The 27918-nt window shown below is 54.1% G+C and overlaps 1 protein-coding gene across 1 annotated transcript in view; it reads left to right on the top strand.

Moving 5' to 3' along the window:
* The window catches only part of CHST8 (carbohydrate sulfotransferase 8), a 104242-nt gene that overhangs the window by 22869 nt on the left and 53455 nt on the right, over window positions 1-27918 (top strand). Inside the window, exon 2 of the mRNA XM_053670554.1 lies at window positions 25884-26099. Within this exon, the coding sequence (XP_053526529.1) occupies window positions 25970-26099 (130 nt within the window). The 5' untranslated portion in view covers window positions 25884-25969. The remainder of the gene's footprint in view (window positions 1-25883; window positions 26100-27918) is intronic.

Below are 27918 nucleotides of genomic sequence, written 5' to 3'. Positions count from 1 at the left end.
TGCTTGTTAACTTTTTTATCAGTTTGATCTTTCCATTTCTGAGTGAGACCTAAAACTTTCATGGCAGCTTAGTGAATTCTCCTTGTAACTGCCACTTTTTGCTTTATATATTCGGAGGTTCTGTTGTTAGGTGCCCACCAGTCCCTCATTGCTATAAATTTTTTTACTGTTCTTTTTCTCATTATGTTCAGCCACTCCTTAGCCCTATTGATTCCTTTTTGCCTTGAAATCAAGATGATCATGTCCACTATCCTTTGGTTACTATTTACTGGCATTTCTATTGCCTTATTTCTATTACCTTATTTCTAGCTGTTCTGTAGTGTTCTTCAAAGGTCCCCCCCCCCGACCAAGTTTGATGTCCTTCATCTGACAAGCAGTAGGCTCTCTATGTGTGAGATCACATGGATGTGAAGGGGGTAGAGAACGCACTGGGGAACCCACACACTCAGGTCTGAAACCCAGCTCTGCTCTCTGCCAGCTGTGGGCACTGCACACATTCCTTAACCTCCTGGGGCCTCAGTTACCCATCTATAAAATGGGATAATAATGGTACCTGGCTCATGTGCTCGTTTGGGGCGTTAAATAAACTGACACATGTAAAATGCTTAGACCAGGGCCTGGCACATGGCCAGCGTCACTAAGTGTTAGATGGACTTAATCGCTTATTATTTATTGTCCTCACTAATATTCTAGGTTTATTTCCATCACCTCACTTACGGCTTCTGTTTACTCACCTTTATTGTACTCAGTCCAATCAATATATTTTTTCTCTATTGATTTGAAAACTATAGATTTTTTCCCTATCATTTAATTGAGTACCCTTAAAATGTTAACATACGTATTTAACTATAAACTTTTTAGCAAGTCTAACGTTATCTCTGTCGTCCTTCAAAATAATCAAGGATCTTTGCACATGGGACTGCATACCACACACCCTCTCCCTCCATCTTCCTGCTGTTGAATTGTTAGTCAGGGTTGCTGTTTTCTATCTTAATACAAAAAATGCATTATTAATTTGATGAGTCAATAGTTAATTGAATTTGCTGACAAATTTTATCGGTGTTCGTGTCTTTAAAATCCTGCTTGTTCTCTGTGATCACTTTTCTTGCAGAAATGTATCCTTTAATAATTCTTTCATTTTAGGTGTCAAAATGTCTTTGTTTTGCCCACATTCTTGAATAATTGACTAGAAGGGGCTTTATTTTCTGACCTTGCTCACCAAAAAGCGATATCCCTCCACTGTCTTCTGAGCACCTCTTGAAGCTGAGATAGGTGCTGGTAGGTCCAACTGTTGGTAGATAATGCCTTTTCTTCCTGGTAAACTTTACGTTTTTTTTTTTTTGGAGGGGTGGTTTTAGTATTCTAGAGTTTTACCAAGATGGGTGAATTAAAAACATTTTTTTACCCTGCTTAGCACTGTGTGTATGATCTCGGTGTAAGAAATCATGTTTCTTCAATTCTAGAACATTCTTAGCCATATCCCCCCAGTTTATTGGTTTTTCTACTAGTACCCCATTTTTTTGCTTCTGAAACTCTGTATCAGATAAATGGGGCAATTCTTTTTAACAATTACATAGGATTCCAGAGTTTGGATGGACCAGAAATCAAGTAAGCATTCTTCTAATAATGGGAATTTATGTTTTTCCATCTTTCTTCTGTTAAAAACAAGACTTTGGCCAACATTTTAATTGCTCTCCTTTTTTTTTTTTTTGTTAGACTCTGTTTTTATTCCATTCTGGTGAGGTAATGACTTCTACTGAGATTTTTTTCTATAGTCCAATCCAAGCCCGTTTGTCCAAATGGTCTATGAGAGACTGAGAAAACTACTCTGTTTGTGGAGCACAAAGGTGTGACAAGGAGCATCAGATTTTCATGACTGAAATCTTCAATATTCTCACTTAATTTTCTTTGCCTAACTTGTTCATTTAAAATGTGTTAACACCTTTATGACTGGGGATTTGTGAAGTCTTCTTTTTTCCCTAATAGTTTGCTAGGTTGTGAGACATATTGGTGCCTGACTTAGAGGTCCCTCCACAGGGCTGATGCCCAGCATCTCCCCGGAGCCTTCGTGGGCCTCCTCTGTGGGCCCTGGGGCTTTCCCCAGTGGCCTGATCCGTGAGTGGCTGCCCCATCACCCGTCCTGTGTCCCTGCACTGGGCTTGCAGGAATGCCTGCCTGAGCCTGGGTTGCTGCCTCGCCCTGAGCAGTTTCCCTCCATGGATACAGGCTCCACCAGACTCCATTTTTGCATTTGTTCAATTCTTTTGATGGAAATTGGAAGGGAGAGAAATTAGACAAATGGTGCTTGTTGCCATTCTTAATACAGAAGTTTCTCTCCTTCTGACAGCTTCTTTTCCAAGCATGAGAGTTCTTTCCCTTACTCAGGTTGACCCCTTCTCTAGTGCCAGCCTCCCCATGTGTACAAGGTCATGGCAGGAAGGACCCTTTCTAGCACCTCTGGCCCCTTCATGGGGACACGCAAACCCTGTGGGGCTAGCAGCCTGGACTCGATTCCAGGACGGAGGCTCCCCACTTCCCACTCTCTCCGCAGACAGTTGTATGTCAGCTGATCACCATCGATGGGCCCAGCGCTGAATCTGGTACATTACTGTGTGACCTGAGAACTGCTAATGAGGAGGAACTTGAGGTTAAGTGCTGTGGGCGGGGTCATCCAGCTGACCAGCAGCCCAGGGGCATTTCTAACCAGATCCTCCCTCCCTGGTCATCTCCTGAATTTCCTGGAGCGCCTCTCCCTTTCCCCAAGGGAGGGTCTGCAGGGCTCTTTGCACGAGGGTTGGTATGGCTTTCTATGGCTGGACTGTCAGGAGAAAGGCAATGCCCACTGCCCAGCCACCTTCCGCCCCTGCCCCAGCCTCCAGGGGAATCCCTGCTTCTTTGGCCAGATGTTTACCCAGCAGCACTCAGGCCGCCTCTGGGTGGGTGGGGTGGTGGGCAGAACTGCTGCCTCCCACAGATGTGCTCTCCACCGGCAGCCAGAAGAGACTTTTTTAATGCTCTCTTGAGGACGTTTTTTTTTTCATTGCTTTTAAAGAGAGAGGAAGGGAAACAGAGAAACATCAATCGATTGCCTCCTGTATGCCCCTGGACTAGGGATCAGGGATTTAGGATCAAACGCACAACCTACGTATGTGCCCCTACCAGGAATCAGACCGGCAACCTTTTGGTTATGAGACAATACTCCAACCAACTGAGGCACACAGACCAGGGACAGAGTGGGTCATCTTGTTTTATTTTTTATTTTATTTTCAAAAATATTTTACTGTTTATGCTGTTACAGTTGTCCCAGTTTCTCCCCCTTTGATCCTTGCAGGTTGGGTGGAAGGGGGCAGAATGGGTCATATTAAACAGAACATTGCCTGCCTGTCGGAGGGAAAGTTTCTTGACCATCCCACCAGACCCTTGCTGGAGGGCCCTCCCCTCTCCCACCCCCCACCTGCCCCACCCCCCTTCAGCTCTCACCTGCTGTCCCAGGCACAGGGCCTTCCTCTGCCCAGGCCAGGGCCACATACCACAGCCCGTCGCTGAGGGCCTGTCTGCCTCGCTGGGAACCCTGTGTGGGCTGGCACGTGGTGTGTGCAGTGCTCAGGGAGGGTTTGTGGAATGACGGGATGGGGTGAAGGTGGGGGAGGGGCCTGGGGGTGGAGGGGAGCTAAAGAGGTGGGGGTGCTGTGGAGCCCCGCTCCGGGCTCTGCTGTTCTGAACGCCTGCCTTTGCTGGGCTGCTCCCAGCGGGTGCCAGCTCTGAATGCCTGTTTAAGTCACTCCACGAAGCCCAGCTTCCCAATCTGTTTTGTATTTGCCAGGGCCAGATTCATCTTCCTTTTTTAAAAGTCAAGCTTCTGAGACAGTCATTTAAATTCACAATGATTCTTCTCACAAACAGCGTCTCTGAATGGGGCGTTCGGAGCTGTGGATCTTGGGGACTCTGCCAGGGGACCCTGAGGGTCAGGCAAAGACTCCGTGACAGGGGGCTTCTTGTCCACGATGAGGGGCTCCCAGGGTGGGGGCTAGCTTCACTTAAACAGGGTGTATGTCGGGGGTCGGCAGTCAGTCTGTCGGCCGAAGGTCACTGTCTGAGGCAACCTGTGGATCTTGGGTCCCCCTTCCCAGGCGGGAGGGGAGCTGGTTCAGTGGCCACTCCAGATGTTCATCTGCACTGAGACTAGACATCGCAGTATCCGCAGCTTGGAATAGTCTGCACGGTTAGAAAGCCGGAGGTAAATCTGTGTGCGCTGCCTGGAAAACACATCCAAAACGCATTGTTAAGTGAAAATGCAAACTGTGAACGATACATACGTCTACACTGTTTGGGGATAAAAAAACACGTAAGTGGAAAAAAGCCAGAGCTATCTATTCACCATTTACACAGTTACAAGTACATGTCTAGAGAGAAGTCTGGGCTGGGTCGGGTGGCTTTCAAAGGGCACCTTTGACCGCACTGCACGAGGACTTTGCTGAGAGACTGCATTCCTGCGCATGCGTGTGGTTTGGAGCGACGGGTGGAGTCAGGACTGGGGGTCCGCATGACTTACTCTGAACTGCCGGGACTTTCGCTTTTCTTTCCTTGAGAGGTACTGTTGGGTACCTTACCCAGTGTTTACCAGACATGCCACAAACTTTTCTGATTGACATGCTATGAGCAAATCACATTTGTAGTTTAAGTCAGAGGTAGCGAACTTTTCTTTAAAAAACCAGATGGTAAATATTTTAGGTTTTGGGCCCCAAAAAGTCTCTGCTGAAACTGCTCAACTCTGACTTTGTAATATGAAGCAGCCATAGGTAATAGGAGAGTTAGCCGGCAAGTGTTGGTCTGTGGACCATAGTTGGCTGACCCCTGGGTGTTCAGTTGACCCTTAAGGCATGGACAGAGATGAAATAGAGAGAAATGGCAAATGGAAGTATTTCAGGGATTGAATCAGAACTATCAAGTCGAAAGGATTGTTCGAGGACCTGCTAAATTGAAACAATGAAAGCATTGCTTTTCTCAAGCGCTGTCCTGTAGCCTCTTCCAGCTGAACAAGCATGACGCCAGCTGTCAGACCCAGGAGAAAGGCCCCGTGAGGACCATGTCCCCTGCGGCTCTCAGGGGTCAGGCCCTCTGGGAAGTGCCCTGGTGTCTCCCTGCTCCCATGCAAGTCTGTCAGCGGTCAGAGCCTGTGGGTGGTCGGCCCTCAGGATGGCTCGGCGATGGGAATGGGGCTCCGAGGGGCATGCCCCGCCCTGGGAGACAGTGGACAGGGTCGGGCTTGGGGCAGGTGAGTGGCATCCTTTGGCTAAAGAGGAACTAGCGGCATCCTTGTGGCTGTATGCTGAGAGCCTGGCTTCTCCCTCCTGGTGGGTCAGCCTCCACCCTCCTGGCTGGAGTGTCAGAACTACTCTGCCTGACCCCAGTTTCTCAGGGTCGGGGCTGAGGCTAAGCACTATGGGCTGACCCCCTAATGAGGCAGGACCCCCTAATGCCAGCTATGTGGTCCATGTTAATTGGACATGTGGTTGCGGATGGAACACTTGTATCTGGGACTGGGCACCTGATGCCCCATGTTACCCGGAGGGTCAGGGACCCCTGGGGCCTGTGTGCTTTCTCTCCTCCATCCCCCCAACCCCCAGAAAGCAGCCCTCCACACTGACTGAATGGGAATGTGCATGGCAGGGAATCAATCACTGATGGGACCGAGGGCTTCTCCTCCCAGACTCATGGGGAGAATTCTGTCTGCCGGGAAATTCCCCGCCTCTGTGTGGTCAGGATAGTGAGATGAGGTGAGGCAATCCCAGTCCTGGAGGGAAGAGGGGACAGGGTCACCCAGGGAGGAGCAGAGTTACGGCAGCTGAGAAAAGAAGAGAGTAGAAGCTGAGAGGGGCTGGAGGGCCCAGCCCCAAGGCTGGTTCTGGGGGAGGAACAGACTGGGGTGTTTGGGGAGATGGAGGAGGGGCTGGCTGGCTGGCTGGCTGCCATGCACTTGGACAAGACCTTGGATGGTGAAGGAGAGAGGCTCTAACAGGCAGCTGGCTGTGGCCAGTGGGACTCTGTCATCCTAGTGAGTTTCAAGAATAGGTTTAAGTGGGTATTTTCATGAAAGGGACCTCAGGGATGCTGAAGCCAGTCTGGGGCCAGGCCCTGCGCACGCGCGTGTGTGCGGCACACATCTGGGTTTGCACACAGCAAGGCCAGCCCAGACGGTGCCGCTGCATCGTTTCACCTTGAAGAAGGAGGTTCGTAGAAGGAGGGTGGACGGTGTGTTTGTTCTGCTGTGTCCTGGCAGACAGTGGCCAGCCCTGTGTGGATGTCGCCCAGAGACCCTCTGCCTGGGTCTGGGCCTGGCTGTGGAGGGGGCAGTGGGACAGACGACCAAAGAGGCTGCTTTGATGCAGCGCCCCCGAGGAACACACTCCCGGGCTGGGAGGCTGAGCCAGTTCGCACCCTGGCGCAGCGGGAGGCTGGCGCTGGCTCTGTTTGGTAACATCCCAGCAGCCGGCTGCCTCGTCTCTATTTTGGTTCTGGCCACCGCCGCCGCTGCTTTCTGCACCTTTCAAGACGTGTTCCTTCCTTCTGGAAGGCCGTGGTGCTGGCTCCCCCCAGCTCCTTCCCGTTTGGGTAAATTAAGGAACAAATGGTGCCAAATTGTTCTCATCTCTTTCATGAGACTATTCGTCACTGGCTTACTTTCTCCCCCTCCATGGCATGAGTGCATTAAAACTAGAATTCAGCCTGTGCCCGAAGCGCAGACCGTGTTCCCTTCATAATCACATCCTCTTAATTGGCATCTGAGGGCCCAGCTCATTTTAAAGCTTGTTGGGAAATGTCTCGAGCACATCTGATTTTTTTTTTTTTAGGTTTAAAGGTCAACAAGAATATCTTACCTTAATTTGACAAGTGTGCAAGAAATAATGCGAGACTGGTTTATGCTCAGGTAATGCACAAAGAAATCTATAAATCAAGCTGGGGCAATATTAGATGATGCCGTATCGGAACCATCTGCCTTTGTTCTCAGAAGAATCGATACCACAGAGAAAGCGCCGAAGATGTAGTGATTTATGCTCTTGTGTCGGCGAAGAGATATTGGTCATTTTTAAAGTCACTTCATATCATTCTAAAACGGTGGGGCCTGTGGGAGAGAATGAGAGTGGCCATAACCCTGCAGGTGTCTCAGAGCAAATCTGGTACTTGGTTTTGATGGTCTCTGCTCAGAAACGACGGCTCTGAGGTCCTTTGTGCCCACGATCTGCCCCTTCTGCCATCCTGTGCTGAGTATCAGATGCTGAGGTGGTGTGCAAGGGAGCTGGCCTGGCCGCGTGGTTGTTGCCAGGGGATGGAGGCTCGCAGCTCAGGGGCCCAGGTGCTTAAACTATGCCTTCCTCTCCAGAGCTTTCACTGGCTTTCCTCGCCCCTGGGCTGGGAAGACTCGAGGCCTTGGGAAACTCCATCCTTTGCCATGCTGGGTGGCAGAGCTTTTAGACCAAGGATTCTGAAGTGGGAGGAGGTGCTGAGGCCTTGTGAGGAGAGAAGGAACATCTCTGAGCATCGAGAGTTTGGAAAAACAAGTGGCATTGTTTTACCATCTTTTCCAGGGGTGGTCGCCGACGGGCAGCCCCTCCCCAGGGACCTGGGAGGAGGCACAGACAGGGTGAACCCCAGGCAGGTGTGTTAATCTCTAGGGGGGGAGAGGAGGTTTTGTGAGGCTTGCAAAAGAATATTTCATAATTGGAGAGGTTTATTGGGGGGGTCTAAGTTTTTTTCAAATTATGTTTTCATAAGCTGTAGACAGTAAAGCTTCTCACAATTTTCCTGGTTGGGAAATTTGAATGCAAGATCTGAGAATTCGCTGTGTGGCACTTCTATTAGACGCACCTTGGACTGTCATTGAATAGTGATGTTGTCCTATTCACGGCAGTTCCCATTATGTGCCATAAACATAAGTGTCTCCTGTTTTAAGGTGAGGGTGTGCTTTCAGGAAAAGTGTGACTTTTGTGTTCACCCCAGGCTTGCACACAAAAGGGACCAGGGGCCCACTGCATCTCCAGTTTTATCCTTTCCCAGAGTTGAAGGTGGTCCTAACACCACACGCTGGAAATGCACGTGGGAGCATCTCCACCACCACTGGCACAGTGCCCCCCGCTCCTGACTTTTTGTGCTGGACAGACCCGCTCTCACATCCTGCTTCCCCAAGCCTGGGCAGTGCCTGGCCTGCTGCCCCACACTCACTGCCGGCCCTGGAGGTCACACTGCCACCTGCAAACCAAACCCGAGGCTCAGGCCTCTTGGTTTCGCTTCCTCTCCCCCCTTCAGGGGAGCTGCTGATGAGGGCCCACCAAGGGTGGGTGTATGTCCACTGCAAAGATGGGGCGCACCTTCCCTGAGGTGCTGGCAAGGTCAGGGCAGTGATGCCCAACCACCTTTGTACCTGTAATCCTGTTGGATTCAGATCGCATGAGATTCATTCTGAAGCTGGTGGGCTTTATTATTTCTTGAAAAACTCCCTTCTCTGCCTTGCACGAAAGAAGCAACAGCACACATCATCAGGACTGGCTCCCATCCATGCAAAACCTTCCAATCCTGATGGTACAGGTTCTTGCCTTATTGGAAACTCCCATGAAACCGGCACTGAGGGCATCAGACCTCGTGCTGACAAAGACACTGAGAACGCAGCCCAGGGGAATTCATTGGGAAGGCCAAACCAACTGCTTATCAAGGTTGGCAAGCTAAAACTTTGCCAAAGGTAGAATCTATTATTTGGCTGTTAGTTGCAACGAATGGATGATAAAGGAAACCATGCGCAACCAGCCAGGCATGTGCGACACGTGGCTAAAGAGACCATTAGAGAGGAAAGGCTGTTCTCCTGAGCCTTGGAGACCACCAGTGGAATTGACCGTGTCCCTGATCTGGAGTCAAATTTCTTCAAAATATATGAGCCGAATTGAAAATAATATTAGATTTGCATTATGGGTGTCTTGTGATGCCAAATTCAAGACAAGGACTGTGTGTGTGAACACAAGGAAAAACCTCCCAAATATTTTCAGAATATACTCCATCGTTCTCTGCCAGGCTTCAGCTTCTAGCATTTTGCCAATTTTTTTAGAAGACGTCAACTTTGCTAACAATGTAATTAATTATGTAAAAGAAATCCAACCGACCCCAAACACAGCCCAGTGCACTGTATGCAGTGCTGCTTCCCCAGTTCTGTGAGGATCTAAATGCCAGTGAAACCAAGTTGCATGTTGGGCTCCTTTGATCTGGACTGAAATCGTCAAAGGTGCTTGGTGAGTAAATGGGCCGAAGGCAGATGTTACCATATTTTTAATCATCAGGGAAAAGACCAACTGCATTAAACTTTCAAAATCGATCATTCTGATGTGCTTGGCATACTCAACAGGCATGATGGAAATAGTTTTGGAAACACAGAGCTTCAGGAAAAATACCCACCCCGCTTCCTGCCGCAACACACACCCATGGTGGTGGCCCCCGTCCAGCACTGGCTGCGGAATCATAGTGCCCAGAACGGCTGGTTACTTCCCCTTCTTGATGAAGTGAGTGCTCGAGGGCCGGTTTCATGGGAGCCCTTTGCAGGGCCACCACGTTCCCCTGAGGGTCTGCCTTGTCCTGAGTTCCTGAGACCTTGCCTGGTGACCCCTGAGGAAGCTCCGCAGCACCTGTGTCTTGCTGGCATTCAGGTTTTGCTAGATGACAGTCAGCCGAGGGTTGTTCTCCGGCTGCAGGTGCGTGGACTGGCCTGAGAGGGAAGCACTTTGGGGAGCTCTGTAGCGCAGTCAAGCTCGCCTCATGTACCTGGTACTTCTCCTCTCCCACATAGTCCTTACCACAACCTCTCGAGGTAGCCATCACTACACTCATCTTGCTGGTGAGAAAACCAAGCACAGAGAACTGGGGCAGCTCACCCAGAGCCACGTAGTTGGTAAGTGATGGAGCCAGGACATGGACCCAGGGAGCCCGGCAGCTCCAGGGACCTCCTCCCAGTCACCACTGGGTCACCTTGTCCCATTTCTAGTTCGTTCACATCTACCAGGCAGCTGAGTTTCCTGCACTTCTCGAGGGCCAGGCTTAATGTGAAGGTAACGTAGTTCTGCTTTTTAAAGATTTTATATATTTATTTTTAGAGAGAGGGGAAGGGAGGAAGAAAGAGAGGGAGAGAAACAATGATGTGAGATAGACACATGGATCGGTTGCCTCCCGAACTTGACCTGAACCACAACACAGGCAGGTACCCTGTCTAGGAATCAAACTGGTGACCTTTTGCTCTGTGGGATGATGCCCAACCAACTGAGCCACACCGGTCAGGGCAAGAGTTCTATAGTTTTGCAGGATGTAGAATGCACCGGGAAAACTTATGGCCAGCAAGTAACCTAAGACATAATGCTATCAGAGCATCAAAACAAAAACATGTCATTTTCAACATCAGGATAAAGTATCCTCCAAAAGTGTCAATTCCCATGCAAATGGCAGACATGGATCTCCACGTCACAGCTGAAATTTCTCTCGAGGACTTAAGGTGTCCTCTCCCCTGGCCTCACTCCTTCTGCCCTTGCCCGATTGTTTGGCCAGAGGGTTGCTGCTGAAGTCCAAGTCACATAATGTTCTTTCTCCACCCCTCCCACTCGAAGTGAAAGCCAGCGTTCTTTGAATGGCCCACATGACTGGCCCCCCCATTACTTCCCTGACCCTATCTCCTCACTCTTCTTTACGTTTGTTTCTCTCCAGACGCACTGGGTGTCAGGGCTGCCTGCACCCCAGGGTGTCAATGCATGCGGTTCCCTAGACACCCCCATGGGCCAAATGTCGCCTTTCCCGTGAGGCCTCATCCCACATGCTTAGGTCTGGAGAACTTCCCGCAGCAACCAGCCTTCCTGGCCCCCTTACCCTGCCCTGTTTTTCTCTGCTTCGTGGCATTCATCGTCCTCTAATGCTATTTATGATTTTCTAATTTATTCCGTTTCTAGAACTGTCTGAATTCTCCTGGTTGCAGTGGAATTCTATGAGGGCAGGATCTTTGTCTGTTTTGTTCACCAGTGGATCCCAATTACCTAGAACAGTGCCAGGCACATAGTAGGTGCTCATTAAATATTTACTACATGTGTGGTTTCCTCTGGAGGGGAGGGAAGCAGGAGAAAGGAGTACAAAGGAGACTCCAGATATTGGCCATTGTTTTATTCTTTAAGTTGACGGTAAGTGCACTGAAATATTTTATAATGAATTTTAAAGAATCAGACAGGGCCCCGAAGTAAAATGTGTAGCTGGCCAGTATCAGCAGGGCAGTCCCCTCACCCTCCCGACCAAACATCTTGCCTCATCCTTGTGTACCATCCTGTGTCAGCGGCTGCAAGGACAGGTCCTTAGGCAGCTGTGTTTGGAATGGGGTGGATGTGGATGGACAGAAAAGAAATGCTGACCAGGGGCTCTGACCATCAGGGCAGCTGGGCTTGGAGGGGGACCCGAGTGAAGGGAGCTGAGCTGCCCTGCAGGCTGACTGTCGACACATGTTGGAGACCGCCGAGAACCAAGGCAGAGGGTCAGCCAGGCTCTTGTCGGCTCCTGTGAGCAGGATGCCCGGGGCTGGGTGTCTGGCGACCTTGGCAGGAGGGTGTGTTTGTCAGAGGACAGACCGGAAGAGAAATGTTTTCTGCGCCACCTGGAAGGGCTGAGTCACGGACCCGGTCCAGTCCGTTAGACAGAGGGTCGGCCTGCGCAGGTCTGTGACTTTCTGTGCCCCGCCCCAAATGCTCGAAAGAAGAGCCAGTGTCTGAACTTGTTTTAATCACAGTCAGTTCGCGTCTGCGACCCTGACGGAGTGAGAGCCGGCAGTGTGGGTGCTCTGGCCGAGCCAGGGCAGCGGTGTGCGGGCAGGGCGAGCTGGCCAGTGTCCTGGCCCGTGGCTGGGAGGACCTGTCTCCTCCCCCCACGCACCAGGCAGCTTCCGGACCTGATCAATGCCTCTGAGAGCACGAGTCCTTCAGAGGAGCGCCATTGATCAGGCTGGACAGAAAACAAGTGGCAGCGATCAGGGCGAGTGAATATTCATTTGGAAATGTCGGTGAGCGAGTGGGATTATGCCTCCGGTGACTTGCCTGGCAGGATCGATCCTAGATGTGAGGTGACCTGGATGTTTGCAGAGGTGCAGGGCTCAGGCCAGGGACCCGAACAGATAATGTCTGGAGCAGTGAGGGCCGACATTTCCCATCTCCCTGCCATCCCACCCCTCACTGCCCTTGAGGTGCTGATGAAAGCCGGCGCTGACAGTGTGTTTGTGGGGTGTGGGTGGGCATCCTAGCTGGGACCTTTGTCTTCAGGTGGGTCACTCTGCACAGTGGCCACCAGCTCTGGGGCCATCTAGGTGCCTGGGAAGTGTTGAAGAACCTCAGGACACACAATGCTGGTCTCCTGAGCTGGCTTTGGTCTGAGGCCCTCCCTGCCCCCTGCGCACTGGCTGTCCAGCAGCAACAGCCTCCAGTCTCCAGCTGAAACCCTTCTCCCCACCTTTGTCTCAGCTCTGCTCATGTGGGGGCTAGAGCTACGGGAGGCTGTGAGGTTTGGGGACAGTGGTGCCTCCTCACCCTGGGAGGGGCGGATCAGGGGTGGATGTTTGGGTTTGCCTACTTCACCCTGGGAGCCCTGTTCCCTGGCTAGAAGCTTCCTAGACAGATGAGAGTGGTCATCACTGCTGACCTGGGAGGCCAGGGACCCTGTCAGCTCATTGCCAGGTGCACTGTCTCCGAGGTACAGCCATCCTCTCCCCCCAGGCCCAATTAACCGTCTGCAAGAGCTGCCATTGGCATGGGGAGGGACTTGTTCTGCTTCTCTGTGCAGACTGCTCAGCTAATGAGGGGGTTTGTGAAATTTTTAATTATGGCTTCCATGCTTGGCTTAATTATTTGCATATGGCTTTTGCAAGTGAGAAGAGGACGCCTGCACACGGCGCTTCTCCCAGCTCCACGTTTGACTTTAATTAAAGGCAGAACCTGAGGTCTTTCCATCACTAATGATTGTGGAAAATTAGCTTCCAGTTCCCAGGGGTCGCCAGAGCGATGCACCCTGAGGCAGAGAGGGGCTGGAGCAGGGAGTGGAGTGGAGGCACAGATGGCAGATGGCCCCCCTGGGTGGCCACTCCGGAGCCCCCCTCCAGCCCACCCCCCGCCCTGCCTTCCCTCCAGGCCCAGGTGGAGAGGGGAGCGGTGCTCTGCTCTGCCAGGAAGGAGGTCTGACCCGGCTGTGGGGGAGCACCGCGGAGCTGCCCCTGGTCATTCTCTGGGCTGTGGCGAGGCTGCGTTCACTGGGCAGAGGGATGGGAGGCTCTGAAACACCTGCTCATGGGTGCGCATGTCCACTCACACAGGCAGGCAGTACGTGGGCCTCACCGGCTCCCACCCAGGATGGAGTCACAGGGACACGTCTGCATGTGCACACGCATGTGCACACACACAAAGTCACAGAAGCGTTGGCACGCGAGACGAAGGCCCTCTCGCTGTCCCTCGCTGTCCCTCAGGCTCTCGCCAAGGCCAGCGTTCCCTTGGGAGTCAGTGGGCTGGTGCAGTGGGCCGATGTGGCAGAGTGGCCCTGACCACCGCCCTGCTGACCGACACGGGGCTGTGCTGGTCTGTGTCCAGGGTGTGGCTTCCTCAGTCACACAAGGCAGGGTTAATGCTGAGAGCAGGGGAGAGCATGTTCTTTGGAATAAGGCCAGAATTCATATCTGCTTCCACTTATTAGCAGCGGGGCTTTGGGTGGGTTACTGGGTCTCTCCAAGCCTGTCTCCTTATCTGTAAAATGGGGGTATTAATTATTCATGCAGCTTTTGTATGGGGCGAAGGAGAGAATGCGTAGTGGACTCTGGCCAGCTCTGTCCCCTCTCTCCCTTGGAGGGGCTGACCCCATGGCTAGCTCCAGGGAGGGCCATTCCACCCCACTGGTTCTGGTAACCCAGGTCTGCTCCCACCAGAACAGGGTATCCCCCCAGCCTCTGGCACTGGGTCAGAGAGGTGCCTTTGGCTCTGAGCCCAGGAGCTGCTTGGAGGTGGGGCTCCCCCTGTCCTGCTGGATGTGATGAGGATTCCTGCAGGCTGGGCTCTGGCTACAACTGCCATGCAGTCATGAAGCAGCCATTTGAGGACAAAACCTGCCCCAAGGACAGAAGAGCAGAGCCGCAGGAAGGACTTGGGTCCCTGGTGACATCATGGTACTCCCACTGAGCTGGGTTTTCTATTATTCCCCCTGCAAACACATCCTGGTTGTCACAGGCTCCATGTCAAATGCTCAGGCTGACACTGTCTGCACACAGTGGATGGCAGCCAGGGAAGGAGGCAAGGGCTTGTCTCCTGGCAACATGCCAGTTCCCTTCTGAGGATACTGCCCTGCAGGCCAGGGCTGAGCCTTTGGCCACAGGGGCTGTGTCAGGTGCTAGGGCTGCTGGAACAGAGAGCATGGACTGAGGGCTTAAACAACCATCGTTTATTAGAGCCATCAGAAACCAACCATGTTTCTGCATAGGGGCCCACTGACCTGGAGGCTGGAAGTCTGAGGCCACTGAGGCTGCTTTCTTCTGAAGGCGGTGATGGACGGTCTGTCCAGGCCCCGCCCCTACCCTCTGAGGGTCTACGGCCCTCTTGGTGTCCCTTGGCTCGGAGACCTCTGCTTTTATCCTCATACGACAGCCTCTGTGCGCATGTCCCTGTGCACATTTCCCCTTTTTATAAGGACAGCTGTCCTCCTAAGTTAGGGGCCCACTGTATTCCAGCATCACCTCATCTTAACTAGATACCTCTTCAGTGACCCTGTCTCCAACCAAGGTCATGTTCCGAAGGACTGGGTTAGGGCTTCAACACATGAAGTTTTGTACAGGGTTGGGGGTACAGCTCAACACACGACAGGCGCACCTGACGAGAGTGAGTGCACCCGTGGGCACCATGCTGGGTGGGGCTCCCGTGCCGCCGCTCCTGTCCCGCCGCAGCGGCTGTCCTCCTGGCCACAGCCGGCGCCCTGTGCCAGACTCCCACGTTTCTGCTCGGGGGTCACCCAGCTCCTGCCCGGGGAGACCTCTGCGGCCTCTCTCCACACCCGATGATGGCCCACAGGCTTTCTCTCCCCTCAGGTGGTTTTGCACAAAATTCCTTGAGCTGTGGGCAATCTCTGTGATCAGAGGTCAGGTGCTCCCCTCACCCCGGGGCTATGCTGTTGGTGGCAGGGGTGGTGGCAGGTGGACCCCAGGCCAAATTCAGCCTGGGCCTGAGTTTTGATTCACTCCAGTAGGTTTTTAAAATGAGCATTGCTTGCCAGTTAAAGAAACAGGAAATTTCGAGTTAACACGCAGGTTTCCATGTTGGAAGATCCGACTGGAAGTCCGGGTCTGCTACCAAGGGTCATTGGACATGTCGTTCCAAAAACAATTTTCATTATAAAAGTGTCAAACGGTTATTACAGGAAATGGGCTGCTTCAAATAAGTGTTCCCTGAAGACCAGTAATTGGCCACTCTTGGTCTCATCATAAAAATGTGTATTTCCCCCTGTGTCATCCTCTTTTCATCAACCACGTGAGATGTCAGGGCTCGAGTGACCCTTGGATGACACGGCGGCACAGCATGGGCCTCGTGCTCCCCGTCAGCTGCGTGCGCCTACACCCGTGGCCCATTGCTCCCGCCCGATGGACATGCCACTGAGTGCTGTGTCCAGGGGACATAAAAGTTTTGCACCTTTTCCGCGCCCTTAAAGTGGAAAGATGAGAACGTCTGGGGTCCAGAACTGCAGGAAGAGGCTGCAGACTTGAGGACAGAAACACCAGACCCCTTCTCTGTTGTCCAAGATGAGCAAGGAAGTAGGTGAAGCCATTTGGCAAGAGGGGCAGGACTGACAGTGGAGGAGCACGTGCCCTGCCGGGAGAGCACGGGGACCCAGCATCCCCCTCTGCCGCCCTACGCCCTTTCCCCTCCGCTGTGGGACAGCATCTCCCCACAGCAGGGATCTTCACAAACAGTCCCGTGGTGTCAATTTACCAGGACTGACTTACCGGTTGAAAAAACAGAAGCTCAGAGATGTAAAATGATGATGCCCAGAGTCTCCCAGTGAGGAAATGGGATGCTGAGAAGCAGATGCTCTGAGCCCAGTGCTCTTTTCTCTGCACTAGCCTCTGTTAGCTGTGTCGGAGGAAAGCCCAGGGGCTGTGGGGACACAGGGGCTCTGAAAGCCCCAGGAGGGGTATCTCACTTGGCCTGAGGGTGGTCAGGGAGTGATGAGAGATGAGACTGGAGGTGGGAGGTTGGAAAGACTGGCTACCTATGGGCCTTGTGGGACATGCTGAGACAAGCAAACTTGGACCATTGGGCAACTGGAGGCCCTCAGATGGTTTTGAACAGGAGAGTGACCGCAGATGTACTGTATGTACTACAGAGGCTGGTGTGGGTGCAAGGAGCTGTCCAGGCCCCTGGTGCTGAATCAGCTTCACGGAGGGCCTGGAAAAGAGAGACAGGACACGTCTGCAGGAGACAGAGCTCCACTTGGATGTGAGGGAACATGGGAGGGGGGATTAGAGTGGGCCTCCATTTCTGGCTGGTCAGCACCCTGTGGTGAGAGAAAGGAAAGGCACTGGGGGTCGGAGTGGCGGAGGGGACTTGAAGCACCGGAGGTCGGCTGGAGACCTGAGGCAGGGACTCACAGAGAAGACTGGCTCCCGTCTCATGCTTAATCACTCATTAGAACTTCCAGGTCACTCCACAGCCATAGCCCCATCCCGCTAGCCCACAAGAGACCCAATTATCCACAGAGAAACAGGGATGAGGCCAACAGACTTGATTGTTCTGCCACATTCTTAGTCTTTGAGCCTTCAGATTAGAAGAAACCAACTTGTTTTGAGGAGAGCTCCAGGGAAAATCATGCTGAACTATTAAGGATCAAGAATATGATGGTGGGCCAGCTTAGGTAGGCCAGCCTCCTCCCAAAGAGGACAGCTGTGCTTGTGCGTTGTGCAGACGTGCAGGGCACACCTGCTGAACTCCATGTGGCCTCAGTGCTGAGGACCCAGCTGGCCCTCATGGGCAGGCATCCCTTACCCTCCTCACCCCTCTTACTTGCTCTCTCTGTTTCCCACACATTGCCCAAGTACCTACTCTGTGCCAGGCACTATTGGCAGCAGGGTACACAAAGCAAGTCCGCTGGGGCCTCCTGTGCCAGCCACAGGGAAAGGGATTCCCTGGGAGGGAGCCAAACCTTCTTGCTGTTCTCTCCTGCTCTGGAGTCTGTGGATTTCTGTTAGCAGCTGGAGGGAAGTTGCACCCTGTTAGGGACCAGGGCATTCGGGGTTTACTCATACACTCCTTTCTGTTCATATTATACTCCAACTTTCAATTTTAAGAGGTAAATATGCAATTTTTTTTCTTCCCGTAATTTTCCCTGCTATGGCTGTGAATGTCAGAGCAGCTGGAAAATGTGAATAGCTCAGTGTTTTCTAAAAGTAAAAGCAGGCTGCACAGCATCGTGCCTCGTCTGCTGCTCTCAGCCAGATCCCGAGCTCTGCTGCGGGGAGTTGCGCTTCAGGCTGAACTGCCAGGGGAACTTTAACCCAAACGATGTGTTCCCGCCTTCCATTAGCAATGAGATAATTGCCAGGGAGTGGACATGTATGTGCACGCATGCATGTGTGTGCACTGCAGGGGCGTTCTAGAGACAAAGTGCAGGTATCCGCTTACGCAGTCAAACTTTCTGCACTTCCTCTGGAGACTTTCGAAGGTCAGGACAGTCTGGTATCTGCTTTTGTTTGGGAGAAACAAGCCAGACAGATCTGCGTGGCTTCGTTGCTGTGTAACCTTGGCCATGTTTAGTCAGTCATTCCAGGTCTTAGTTTCATCATCTGTGAAACAGAGGGGTGGGCTTGGAGATATGCTGCCCAGGTCCCCTCTCCAGAAGGACTCAGAGATCACCCAGGCAATGTGTGGGCAGCAGCCAGCCCCCAGCTGTCAGCTCCTTTGGGATCTACCTCGGCTGCAACAGACAGCCTCACTGAAGGTCACGCCTCTTCCTGAGCAACCCACACCCAGCTCCTGAGGAAGGGGAGGCTGGGAGGTGCAGCCATGTCTGCCTGTCAGTCGACCTGGGACAAGCTGTGCCAGCCCCAGAGCTCCCCATCCAGGTGTGGGTGGACCTGAGTCCCTGCTCAATTTCTTCTGCCCCCCTCGGCGTCCTCCCTCTTCCCTTCACAGGTATGGATCCTTAATACACACCTGGCACCCCAAGCTCCATCTCGGTATCTCCTACAGAGAACCAGACCTGAGACAGATGAGGACTGTGATCTTCCCGAGATCACTGTGTGAAAGCTGCACAGGATGTGTTCATGTGGCTGGTACAGTGCCCGGAATGTTAACAAAGCATGATAAACACCGACTTCTTTCCCTTTCCTTCCCTAAAAGTGGGGACACTAGGTCCCAGTGCAGGCCTCGAGCAGGTGTTCGCTGCCTGTTTCATCAGTTTGGATAAACCTGGGAGAGGAGAGTGGTCCTGAGAGGCTGTGTTGGCTGCTGAATCCGAAGGCCCAGCCGAGGGCCCTGGAGCCACTCTGGTCCCTGGGAAGCTCACGATGCCTGGGTCACAGCGGCCCTCTTCAAGGCTCCTTGCTGAAAGGAAATTGAGCATGCAAATGTTCTTTTATCATAATCACCACGTGTCCACAAAGTAATTCATAAAAGTGCTGGAAATATATTGGAATTCAATATTGTTTTAGTCCAAATCAATATTAATAATTGTTTGCATTTTTAAAGTGCACTTTGCAATTGAAAAATGCACAAAGATCAACCAGTAGTTGCTAACACATCAAATTTTCCTATTAAAGGCATAGTCCCTTAACTTTAAAATGTTTCTCATACAACAGAGGATGGCACTGATCCATGAAAATGGTTATTTATTATTTACGTGCACGACATTAGAATTTGCTTCCATTATGCAAGAGCTGAAAGGCCAGTAACTTTTATTTTAAGCTCTTGATTTTTAAAAAATGTTTTATCTTGAGATACTTTCGATTCACATACAGTTGTGAGAAATGACACAGAGGAATCGTGTGACCCCTGACCCCACTCCCTTCCGTAGCCACAAGCCACACAGTGTCACCGTGAAGACACCGGGACCGACAGACTGGGGATGGAGCACATTTTCACTACCATAAGGGTTGCCCTTTGAATTATTTAAAACTTAATGCTTTTTAAATGACAAAGGTGACTATAAATTTGGTGGGATCCCCCTCCTTAGCCCTGTTTAGATTTTTGCCTGGAGATGATTTCTACCAATAAGTGAGGCACTGTCCCAGCTGGGCTCAGTGTAAGTGGTCACCTCAGTGGTGGGGGGGACTCACTTCAGCCAGGCAGGCCTCAGGGGAGCACGGCTTTGTGTATCAGAAAGAACCTGAGCAGGCCATTTCCAGTTCAGCGCGGCGTCAGGGACAAGACTGTCTCAAAGGGGGAAGGCATGGCAGCTCTGGTCCACAGGGGCCCAGCAGCAGCCCAGATTTGTGACCACGGTGTGGGCAAGGAAAGTTCTCATCAGAGGGCCACCGGCCCTGCCTGAAAGTGGCCTCATGCACATGAAGTCAACAAGATGCCTTTCTGTTATCCAAGACATTTGTCTCACCCCAGGGTTACAAGGAACTTGGGAACTCACCCACAGTGGATATTTTGGCTGCAGACCGATTCCGAGATTCATTTCTTTTAGTCTGAGGAAAATAAAATCTTGAGGGTCTCATAGGTGATTGGAGGTGCAGCCGGGCCTAGAACCACGGACTGTTAGTCTATGTCCATCCCATGAATGACATCCTGCTGCCTGACCCGGCTTCCTGGGGCCACCAACTCAGCTCCCCAAGTCCTGGTTGTGTTTCACGTGGTCGTGAACTTGACCACTCTGGTCCTCAGCTCCTGGGCCCACACCAGTCACGTGTGGGGTGAGTGAAATTAACAGGTAGAGGGTGATTTCTGCTAGGTATCAACCTTCTGTTTGCTTTCATGGATTTGTTTTATTGTGGTAAATGTATTTGTGAAATTTTCCATTTTAACTGTTTTTAAGTCCAGAGGCACTGAGTACACTCACGTCGCTGTGCAACCATCCATCGCCACGACTTTCCCGCCCTCCCCAGCTGAACCTCTGGGTCCGTTAATTAACGATTCCCCTCCCCCAGCCTTTGCTAACCGCTACTCTCCTCTGCGTCTCTGGGTTTGACTACTTGGAACCACACAGCATTTGTCCCCCTGTGACTGGCTTGTTTGACGTAGCACAGTGTCCTCAAGGGATGCGTGTGCTCCTCCCATTGACTTTCAATCAACATCCTTCAGACTGCAGTTTTGTTTGGGAATTCCCTAACATAATACCATATATTTGGAGATAACCCATTTTCTGACATTTAAATGTCTTGTACATTTGCACATACATTGCATGTGTTAATGCGCATGTAGATAGAGTGAGTCAACATCCACCTCCCCCAGGGTGTGAATTAGTCCTCGAGCCCTGGGAGCTGGCTCCGGGAGGGCTGCCCTGGCAGGGAGCGTACTTCCGGTGTGTGGGAGCCGTCAGGCTCTGTCGGGCTCCGGGCACAGCCCGCTTCCCGGCTTCTTCTTCTCTTGTGAGTTTGGGCCACAGTTCAGACCTGATTCTAACCCAGACCTGATCAAAGCAAACCCGCAGCTCCATGAAACATAAATGACCTTTCCAAAAGTCCAGGTCCGTGGACTGCCTCCCACACATGGCTGGACGCCTCCCTCCATTAAGCCACTCCATTCAGCGTGCCGCAGGGGCTGCCAATCCCCTTGCTGTGCCAGGCACCGTGTGGCAGTGCTGGGAACACAAAAGTGGGCAGGGGCCCCAGCCCTGCTCCCAAGGCTCCGAGAGTGCTCTCCACGCTGCGGAGGAAGGGCTGTAACTGAGGGGCACACATGCACAGGATTTGGGGTACTGAACCCCCTTCCAGACTCTGCCACGGTGGGAGTGGGGAGGTCCTCAGCTTCTCCACTTGCCCCATTGGCATAAAATGCCCTGAAAATAGAGGAAATCCTGGACGGAGGTGGCATTTATGCTGTGTTTCTATTCCTAACAGCTGTCAAGGGCCTTGCAGCCCATGGCGCCCGGGCCAGGCTCTCCGGAGCCCCTTGCCACAGCTGTGTGTTTGCGGGCTTCCCCTCAGGCTCTGTGTGAGCAACTGTGGGAAGCTGGGCAGTGGCTTTCCTGGTGGAGCCAGTGGGGCAAGGCTTGGGGCTGTTGGAGCCCAATTTACGACACCTCAGCCTCTGCCTTAGCATTCTGTTCTCCGCACTGCAGGGAGCGTGGGGGATTAAAGGAAATATCTGCTTTGTAACAGAGAGGTGGATACCGGAGAATTCCCTGCCCCGAGCGTGGGGTACAGCCTTGAGGGCCTGGGTGCGGCGGGGCTGGGCCCTGCGTATTTCAGGACCCAGGTCAGCGCTCCGTGGCCTCGCGGGTAAGGCAAGAGCTGTTCCAACCGGCAGCCCCGCCCTGCAGCCCCAGCCCTGGCAGAACCCATTCCTCACCTTCGCAGAGCATTGCTACTTTGTGCTTGTGCGTAGAAACTGGAGGGGCTCGTCCCAGAGTGCGCCGCTGCCATTAGAGCGGTTCTAATTAGCTGCAGGATTTTAATGATCTGAAATCAAGGAGAACCCCCATCTCAGAAGTAAAGCTGGGGCCACACACATGGAAGAACTTGTCTAACAAAACAGATGGAGGTGGTGTTCTCGGGGGACTGGGCTGTGTGCTCCGTTTCAACACGGGGCAAATGAGTTCCCGAGGCCAGGAGGCTGCGGAGGGAAGCGGCGGTCCGCCCCAGCGCCGCCCCACCAGGGGCAGAGCCAGGTGGGTCCCTCTGCCGCCAGGGCTAACGCTTGGTGCCGGATTCAAGGTGACGGCAGTGCCTGGCTCCATTCTCCTCAAGTTGCCATAGCAGCCTCTCTCTCTCTCAATGAGCAGCTTCTCCTGGAGCCCTCAGCCAGGAGGGAGGGACGTCATTGTTCGTTCCTGCCCCTGTGAGGAGGAGACCTACCGGACAGAGAACTTTCCCAGCCCGGGGCCACACACCAAGTGGGTGCACCCATGAGCACGTGCCTGGATGCCTCCTGCTGTCTCCTCTGGGGGGTGGGGTGGGTCCCTGCAGCCGGAAGGGGCCCTCTGGGTAGCTGGGGGAGCATCCAGGCCTCGGAGCAGCCGCAGCCCAGCCTGCCCTTGGAGCCGTCCGTGCGTGGGCCTGCCGGCCTGTCGCCACTGGAGGTGCGTGTGTTTTGGCTGAATTCCCAAGTCCTTGCTTGTGCCCTGAAGTGAATTTTCCGAAGAGACACATTTGAAAATCAGATCAATAAGGAAATGGGAGGAATCCTTAGCCCTGCCCTGTGTCCCAGGAGGTGTTTACAAGATTAATTGGATTTTTTTCTTACAGTAAAAATTGGTGACGCTGTTCAGGTCTCAGGGAGAGAAGCCACCGGGAGAACTAGGAATTGTGATGAGGGCAGGACCCTCTGGAAACTCAGTGGGCTGTTTATTTTTCTTGCCTTCCCCACCCCACGCTGCCCCAGTTATTTGAGTTTCCTTGTCTGTCAGTCTTGGAAGGGAGGCAGGGAGGCGGAGGAGGGAGTTCTGTTTGTCGCAGGCGTAGAGGGTGATGCAGTGCGTGGTGAGGATGCACCGGTCCCAGGTGGGGGCCGAGGCCTCTGACTGTATTTATGGGGCCCTGGGTCTGCCTGTGACAGTTCCCAGCGTCCACCACCCAGGCAGCAGCCCAACTCCCAGGAGGAGGAGGTAAATAGCCATTGGACCAGCATCTCCCTGTTGCCTTGAAAATAACCTGTGACTTGGAAGACAAGGACCCTCAGGGGAACAATTGATCAGCTGCATACTCTGCAGTGTCTGGTGGTATACTGATGACCTCCCACCTAACCCCCCTTTAAAGAAAGGAGATTCGTACAGACTCTGTGCTGTTGGCCCCCTCCTGAGGCACTGAGACCCAGCAAGATGCCAACCAGGTATCCAGGAGGGGCATGCTAACCTTTTGATTCCTGTTTGCACGGAGCAGGGCTAGCTGGCTAGATGGTCTCTAGTGAGAGCAAACACTGACAGGAGGCTGTGATGCTTTGGGGGCTGGGCAGGGTAAGCCCTAGTTCCTGATCCCTGGGCTTGCAGAAGGTGCTCGTGTTCCCTCGGGGGCCAACAAAGGGAAGGGGCTCTGAAGCTGCTCATGAAATGTCCTGATGTCAGAGGTCGTCTGAGATCAGCTTGGCCTCCTGGCTTCATGTCGGGCATGGAGGCCCTTGGAGCTGCAGAATGTGTCTGTCACCACAGCCTGGGAGACTGGGGCTCCGTGACACTCTCCTTATAGCTGGGGTCTCGCTGTGGACCGTCAGTGGTGAGGGCGTGCAGGTGCTTGCCAGTGTGCACTCAGGCATGTGTGTATATACGTGTTAGTGCGTGTTGCGTGTGTCCTGTCCCCATTGCATCAGTGTGTGTAATGTCATCCCCCTCTTTCAACTCAGGGAATCCCAAGGGGTTAAGCCGATTGCTGGGTAGGAGCAGAGTGAGGGTGGGAGAGAACAGCTCCCCCCCCCCATCAGTGGCTCACACTTCCCTGGGAACTCGGGGCTGGCCCGGTGAGCCCTGTGTGCAGTGCCTGGGGGGCCACATGGCAGTGAGCATGCTGTGGGCAGCACTGAGAGCGACCTTGTCCTTCAACCCAGCCTGAGGCCTGTACTGGCCCCCAGGACAGCTCCATCCAGGGCTGCCACAAAGCCGGAGGCCATGACCCCACATGAAGGGCTTCAGAGTCTGAGCCACGGGGTACGGGGACATGGGGCTGCCCATTTTCATCCACTGAAAGCCCAGGTGGGGGGACGCCAGTGATGGCCGTAAGCAGCAGTCTTTCTCCGAGGTGGGGGCTGTTGCGGTGAGGTTGGGGCAAGCCTGAACCTCCAGAGACAGATCCAGAACAAAACTGAGCCTAGCTCGGCACTACCTCCCCAGCGTAAAAGCTGGGAGGTCATGGGAACCCCCTGTTCAGCACAGCCCAGAGAGCGCCACCTACAGGCACACTCCGCGTGTGTGGAGGCCTGGGGCAGGTTAATTAAAGTTAACTGAGTGAAAAAATAATTACAGAGACTGCAGAGGGGAGAAACCCAAACCTGCCATTTAGTACTCCTCAGCCCCAAAGCTTTCCCGAGTACCGTCCAGTCCTTGGGATTTTTGGTCTGGGCAGGGGAGGGAGGGCTTCCGTTATTACCACTTCCTGCCTCACGCCCTGCAGGCTGGATTCAGAGGAACAGTAGCCGGGACTTCCTGCGCCAGTGTCTGGGTACCAGGTCAGGCACCGGTTGCCTGTAGCTGAGGAGACCTGACAGAGAAACACCCTTGTGCTGAGCAGGCCCCTCTCATCTGGTCTGGGACCCAACCAGCCCCACCTGTGGTCTCAGAGGCTGCCGGGAGCTGCCCACTTGGCTCAGCCTCCCTTGGGCACTGCCCTGTTCCAGGATGGGTGAAGCCAAGTCTCCTCGGGTGGAAAGAGGGAGGTGTGTGCCCTGACTGGTGTGGCTCCGTGGGCTGGGTGTCATACTGCAAACCAAAGTGTCGCTGATTCAGTTCCTGGTCAGAGCACACACCTGGGTTTTGGGCTGGGTGCCCAGTTGGGGACGTGTGGGAGCAACCAGTCGATGTTTCTCTCCCTCTCTTCCCCTTTCTCCAAAAATAAATAAATAAAATGTTTAAAAGGGAAAAAAGAAAGCAGGTGGTGTCCCTGGGCCCAGGCTGGTAAGAACTGGAGAAAGTCGGGGGACAGAGTGATCCCTTTCCAAAGGGGCAGCCCTGGGGCCCCTGCCCGTCTGGCGCAGCCTCCGGTGTGGGCTGCTCTGGAGCACTGCGGCCACCCACTGCAGGAGCTCACATCCTTCCTTTAGGCAAATGGCCTCGGGTTGCCCCATTTTGACCCGTAGCCGGGCCCAGCTGGGGTCACAGGTTGATACTGGGGCACTGGGGATTCCTTCCCCTTTGGGAGGAACCAAGATAAGGGGCAAGTTGCCTGCAAGCCCTGCGTCTGCGGTGGCCCATCCGTAGGAATGTGACGGTGTTGGCGCCAGCCTCTGACCCTGGGATCCGTCAGACTTGGGTCTGGTTGCCCTGCTTCAGCCCCAGGCCTGAGGGCTTCAAGATCGGGGGCAACCATTATCTGGCCAGAGCCTCAGCTCCCATTAGTGTGACTGTGTCCACAATCCCACCAGCCCATCCATCTGTCTGTCAGGGGGCACAGCCCCCGGCTGCTGTGGGCAAATGGCTGAGCAGGGGAGTCCATGGTCCCTGACATCCTCTGGGCCTGGGGGACTCTCAAAGCCGCCTGCTCTGTGGACACCCTTGTCCTGAGCATCTCAGAGAGATGAACCAGGACCGAGGGAGATCCGACGACTTCTCGTTTGCTGGGCCAGTTGCAAAGGGAAAGGACCTGGATTCCTGCCTGTGGCTGGAACCTACCATGGGGCACATGCACACTTGTTTAGAGACTCAGAGTCTGCACAGTGCAGGTGGGTGGCCACTGTCCCTGGCTCTGGGTTTCAGGGCCTTACTCTGGGCTCCCTCGGGCAGAGAGAGGCCAGGGCGTGCCTCTCGCCATGTTTTTTTTTGGGGGGGGGCTGCCAATACAGGAGGCCCCGAAGGAAAGCTGGTGTCCCAGCCACGGGTGGTGAGTGAACTTCCCTCAGCCTTCCTGGGCTTGAAAAGGTGGAGGGGACGCACCTGAGTAAGCTGAAGGGCTGAGGGCTCTCGGGAGTACACTCGGTCACCGGCAGCGACCGGGGCCTCCACCCTCCCGGGAGGCCCTGTGCCTCGGTGATGGACCATCTTTCTCCCCCTCTGCCCTGTAGACCGTGGCCTGATGGACACCTGGTGTAGACAATGAGGGAAGGACTCGCTTCCCACACCCAAGAGGGGACCCCGGAGCAAGGCTCGGATGACCCTGCGTACCGGAACCATGCAGCTGGCCTGCATGTTTTCATCCATCCTGCTGTTCGGGGTTGCAGGCCTCCTCCTCTTCATCAGCCTGCAGGACTCCACGGAGCTCACCCCCCGGCAGGTGCCAGGTGAGTCCTCGCATTCGGCCCTGCCGCCTGCTTGCCCTCCAAGGCTGCCCTGGTGCCCAATCTGTGCCGAGACCCCTGGCAGGAAAAGGAGGGGTCCTGGCCTCCTCCTGGGGGGCACCAGCCTCAATGTGGAAACTGCGTCTCATGCCCGACTACTAACCTTCGGGCTATGGCCTCTGGCCTCTTGACCTCTAGCCCCTGCATTCCTTTTGTGAGTGATGGCCAGGCTGCCCATCTCTCAGCTGGTTGTTGCCTGTGGTGAAACTCAGATTTAAAGAGATTCTGTCATCTCTCAGGGCCTCTTCCACATGATCGGGGGGGACATCAGAAGGTGAATAATTTGCACTTCAACCCATGCCCAGCCATGGAGACCACTTGAATCCAGCCCCTCCAGCCTCAGCCGATGGGTTAGGGGGACCTTCTGGCCTTTTGAGGGTGAGACTGCTCCCGCTGGCACCCAATCTGCTGCCTCCTGTCCCACCTGTCCCCAGTGACCTTCTGGAGGGGCAAACCCTCCTTGACTGGCGGAGGTCTGCTGGGGACAGAGGCGATGGCAGTGAGGGGAGAGCAGGACAGATGGTTCTGGAGCCTTTGACACATAGGGTGTGGACGGGGAGCTTGGGCAAGGTGCCTGCTGGAGGGACACATCTCCTGCCTCAGAGGACACAGCGGGTCAGAGGGCGGCAGGCACAGGGCCAAGGCCCGGGTCGCTCTGCTCCGGAGTGAGAGGAAAGCACCGTTGCCAGGCCCGGAGCACCCGTGTCTCTCAGCAGGGGTCCCTGGGGCCTTGTTAGGGGAAGATCCATGAAGACACCCGTGTATGCCGTGCTCTGGGACACGGACAATATGAAGGAGGCCTGGAGGCCAGGGGCTCAGGCAGAGGGTTCCTGTACCACCTCTGTGGGCCGGACATAGCTCAGGAGGGCGGAGCTTGGCCTGGGGGCACCTGGCCCTCAGGGGCCAGGGAACACAGCGTCCTCCTCCCATTCCCCTCAGCGCTGGCTGGCGCTCACTGTCGGGGTGGAGCGTGTGACAGCAGTCAATAGGCAGGAAGGCAGAAGGAACAAGAGAAGATCAGCGTTAGAGCCCCCGGCTTGGCATCTGCTACCAGAGGCCCTGGGGGGGGGGCAGGGGGTGTCCTGTGGGTGTCCTGTGACGATTCTTTCGTCACAGAGGGTTGGTGGGAGGCGGCTGAGGAAGGCTCTGTGTCCCGGGAGATGGCAGCGAGTCATTGGTGCTGAGTCACACTGGGCCGGACCCTCACAGATGGCAGCTGTCACAAGTGAGTCTGGCTGCTCCCCAGCAGGGACACGTGACCAAGCTGGTTTTTCTGCAGGGGCTTTGCAGCTTGGAGTGAGGCTGACGACTCTGCCAGCAGAGCCGGGCCCTTGGGCAGCGCCGTCAGGGCCGAGTGACCGTTGGCCCCCCGGTTGTGCATTATCTTCGAGGAATCGGGCTCCTGAAAAGGGACCTCACACACAGCTGGGGGTGAATGGCGCCACGCCCCCTTGGTGTGTGTCTTTGTTTTGGCGTGCACACCTGGGCAGGCATGGCTACTGTCTGTGTTCTCCTGTGGGACGAGCCGGGGAGAGCAGGCAGTGTGTCTGTGGGGTGCAGCTGGGGCGGGGCCGTGTGCCGGTCCGTGGTACAGCCCAGAGGCAGGGGCGGTGTCCTGGGTGGGGTGGGGTCTGGCGGCTGGGATCTCCCGGGTGAAGTGGTGAGCTGGGTGGGTGGGGGAGGGTCGCAGAGGCTCAGGCTGGCAGAGTGTGAGGGGTGGAAGGAAGCTGGAGCCAGCGTCCCCTGCAGCCCGGCAGAGGCA

Source organism: Artibeus jamaicensis, unplaced genomic scaffold (genome assembly GCF_021234435.1).
Source record: "Artibeus jamaicensis isolate MK-2021 breed Jamaican fruit bat unplaced genomic scaffold, CSHL_Jam_final contig_589, whole genome shotgun sequence".
Taxonomy (NCBI): Eukaryota; Metazoa; Chordata; class Mammalia; order Chiroptera; family Phyllostomidae; genus Artibeus; species Artibeus jamaicensis.
Note: the sequence above shows the minus strand (reverse complement) of the source record. Positions and strands in the feature narration are given on the sequence as shown.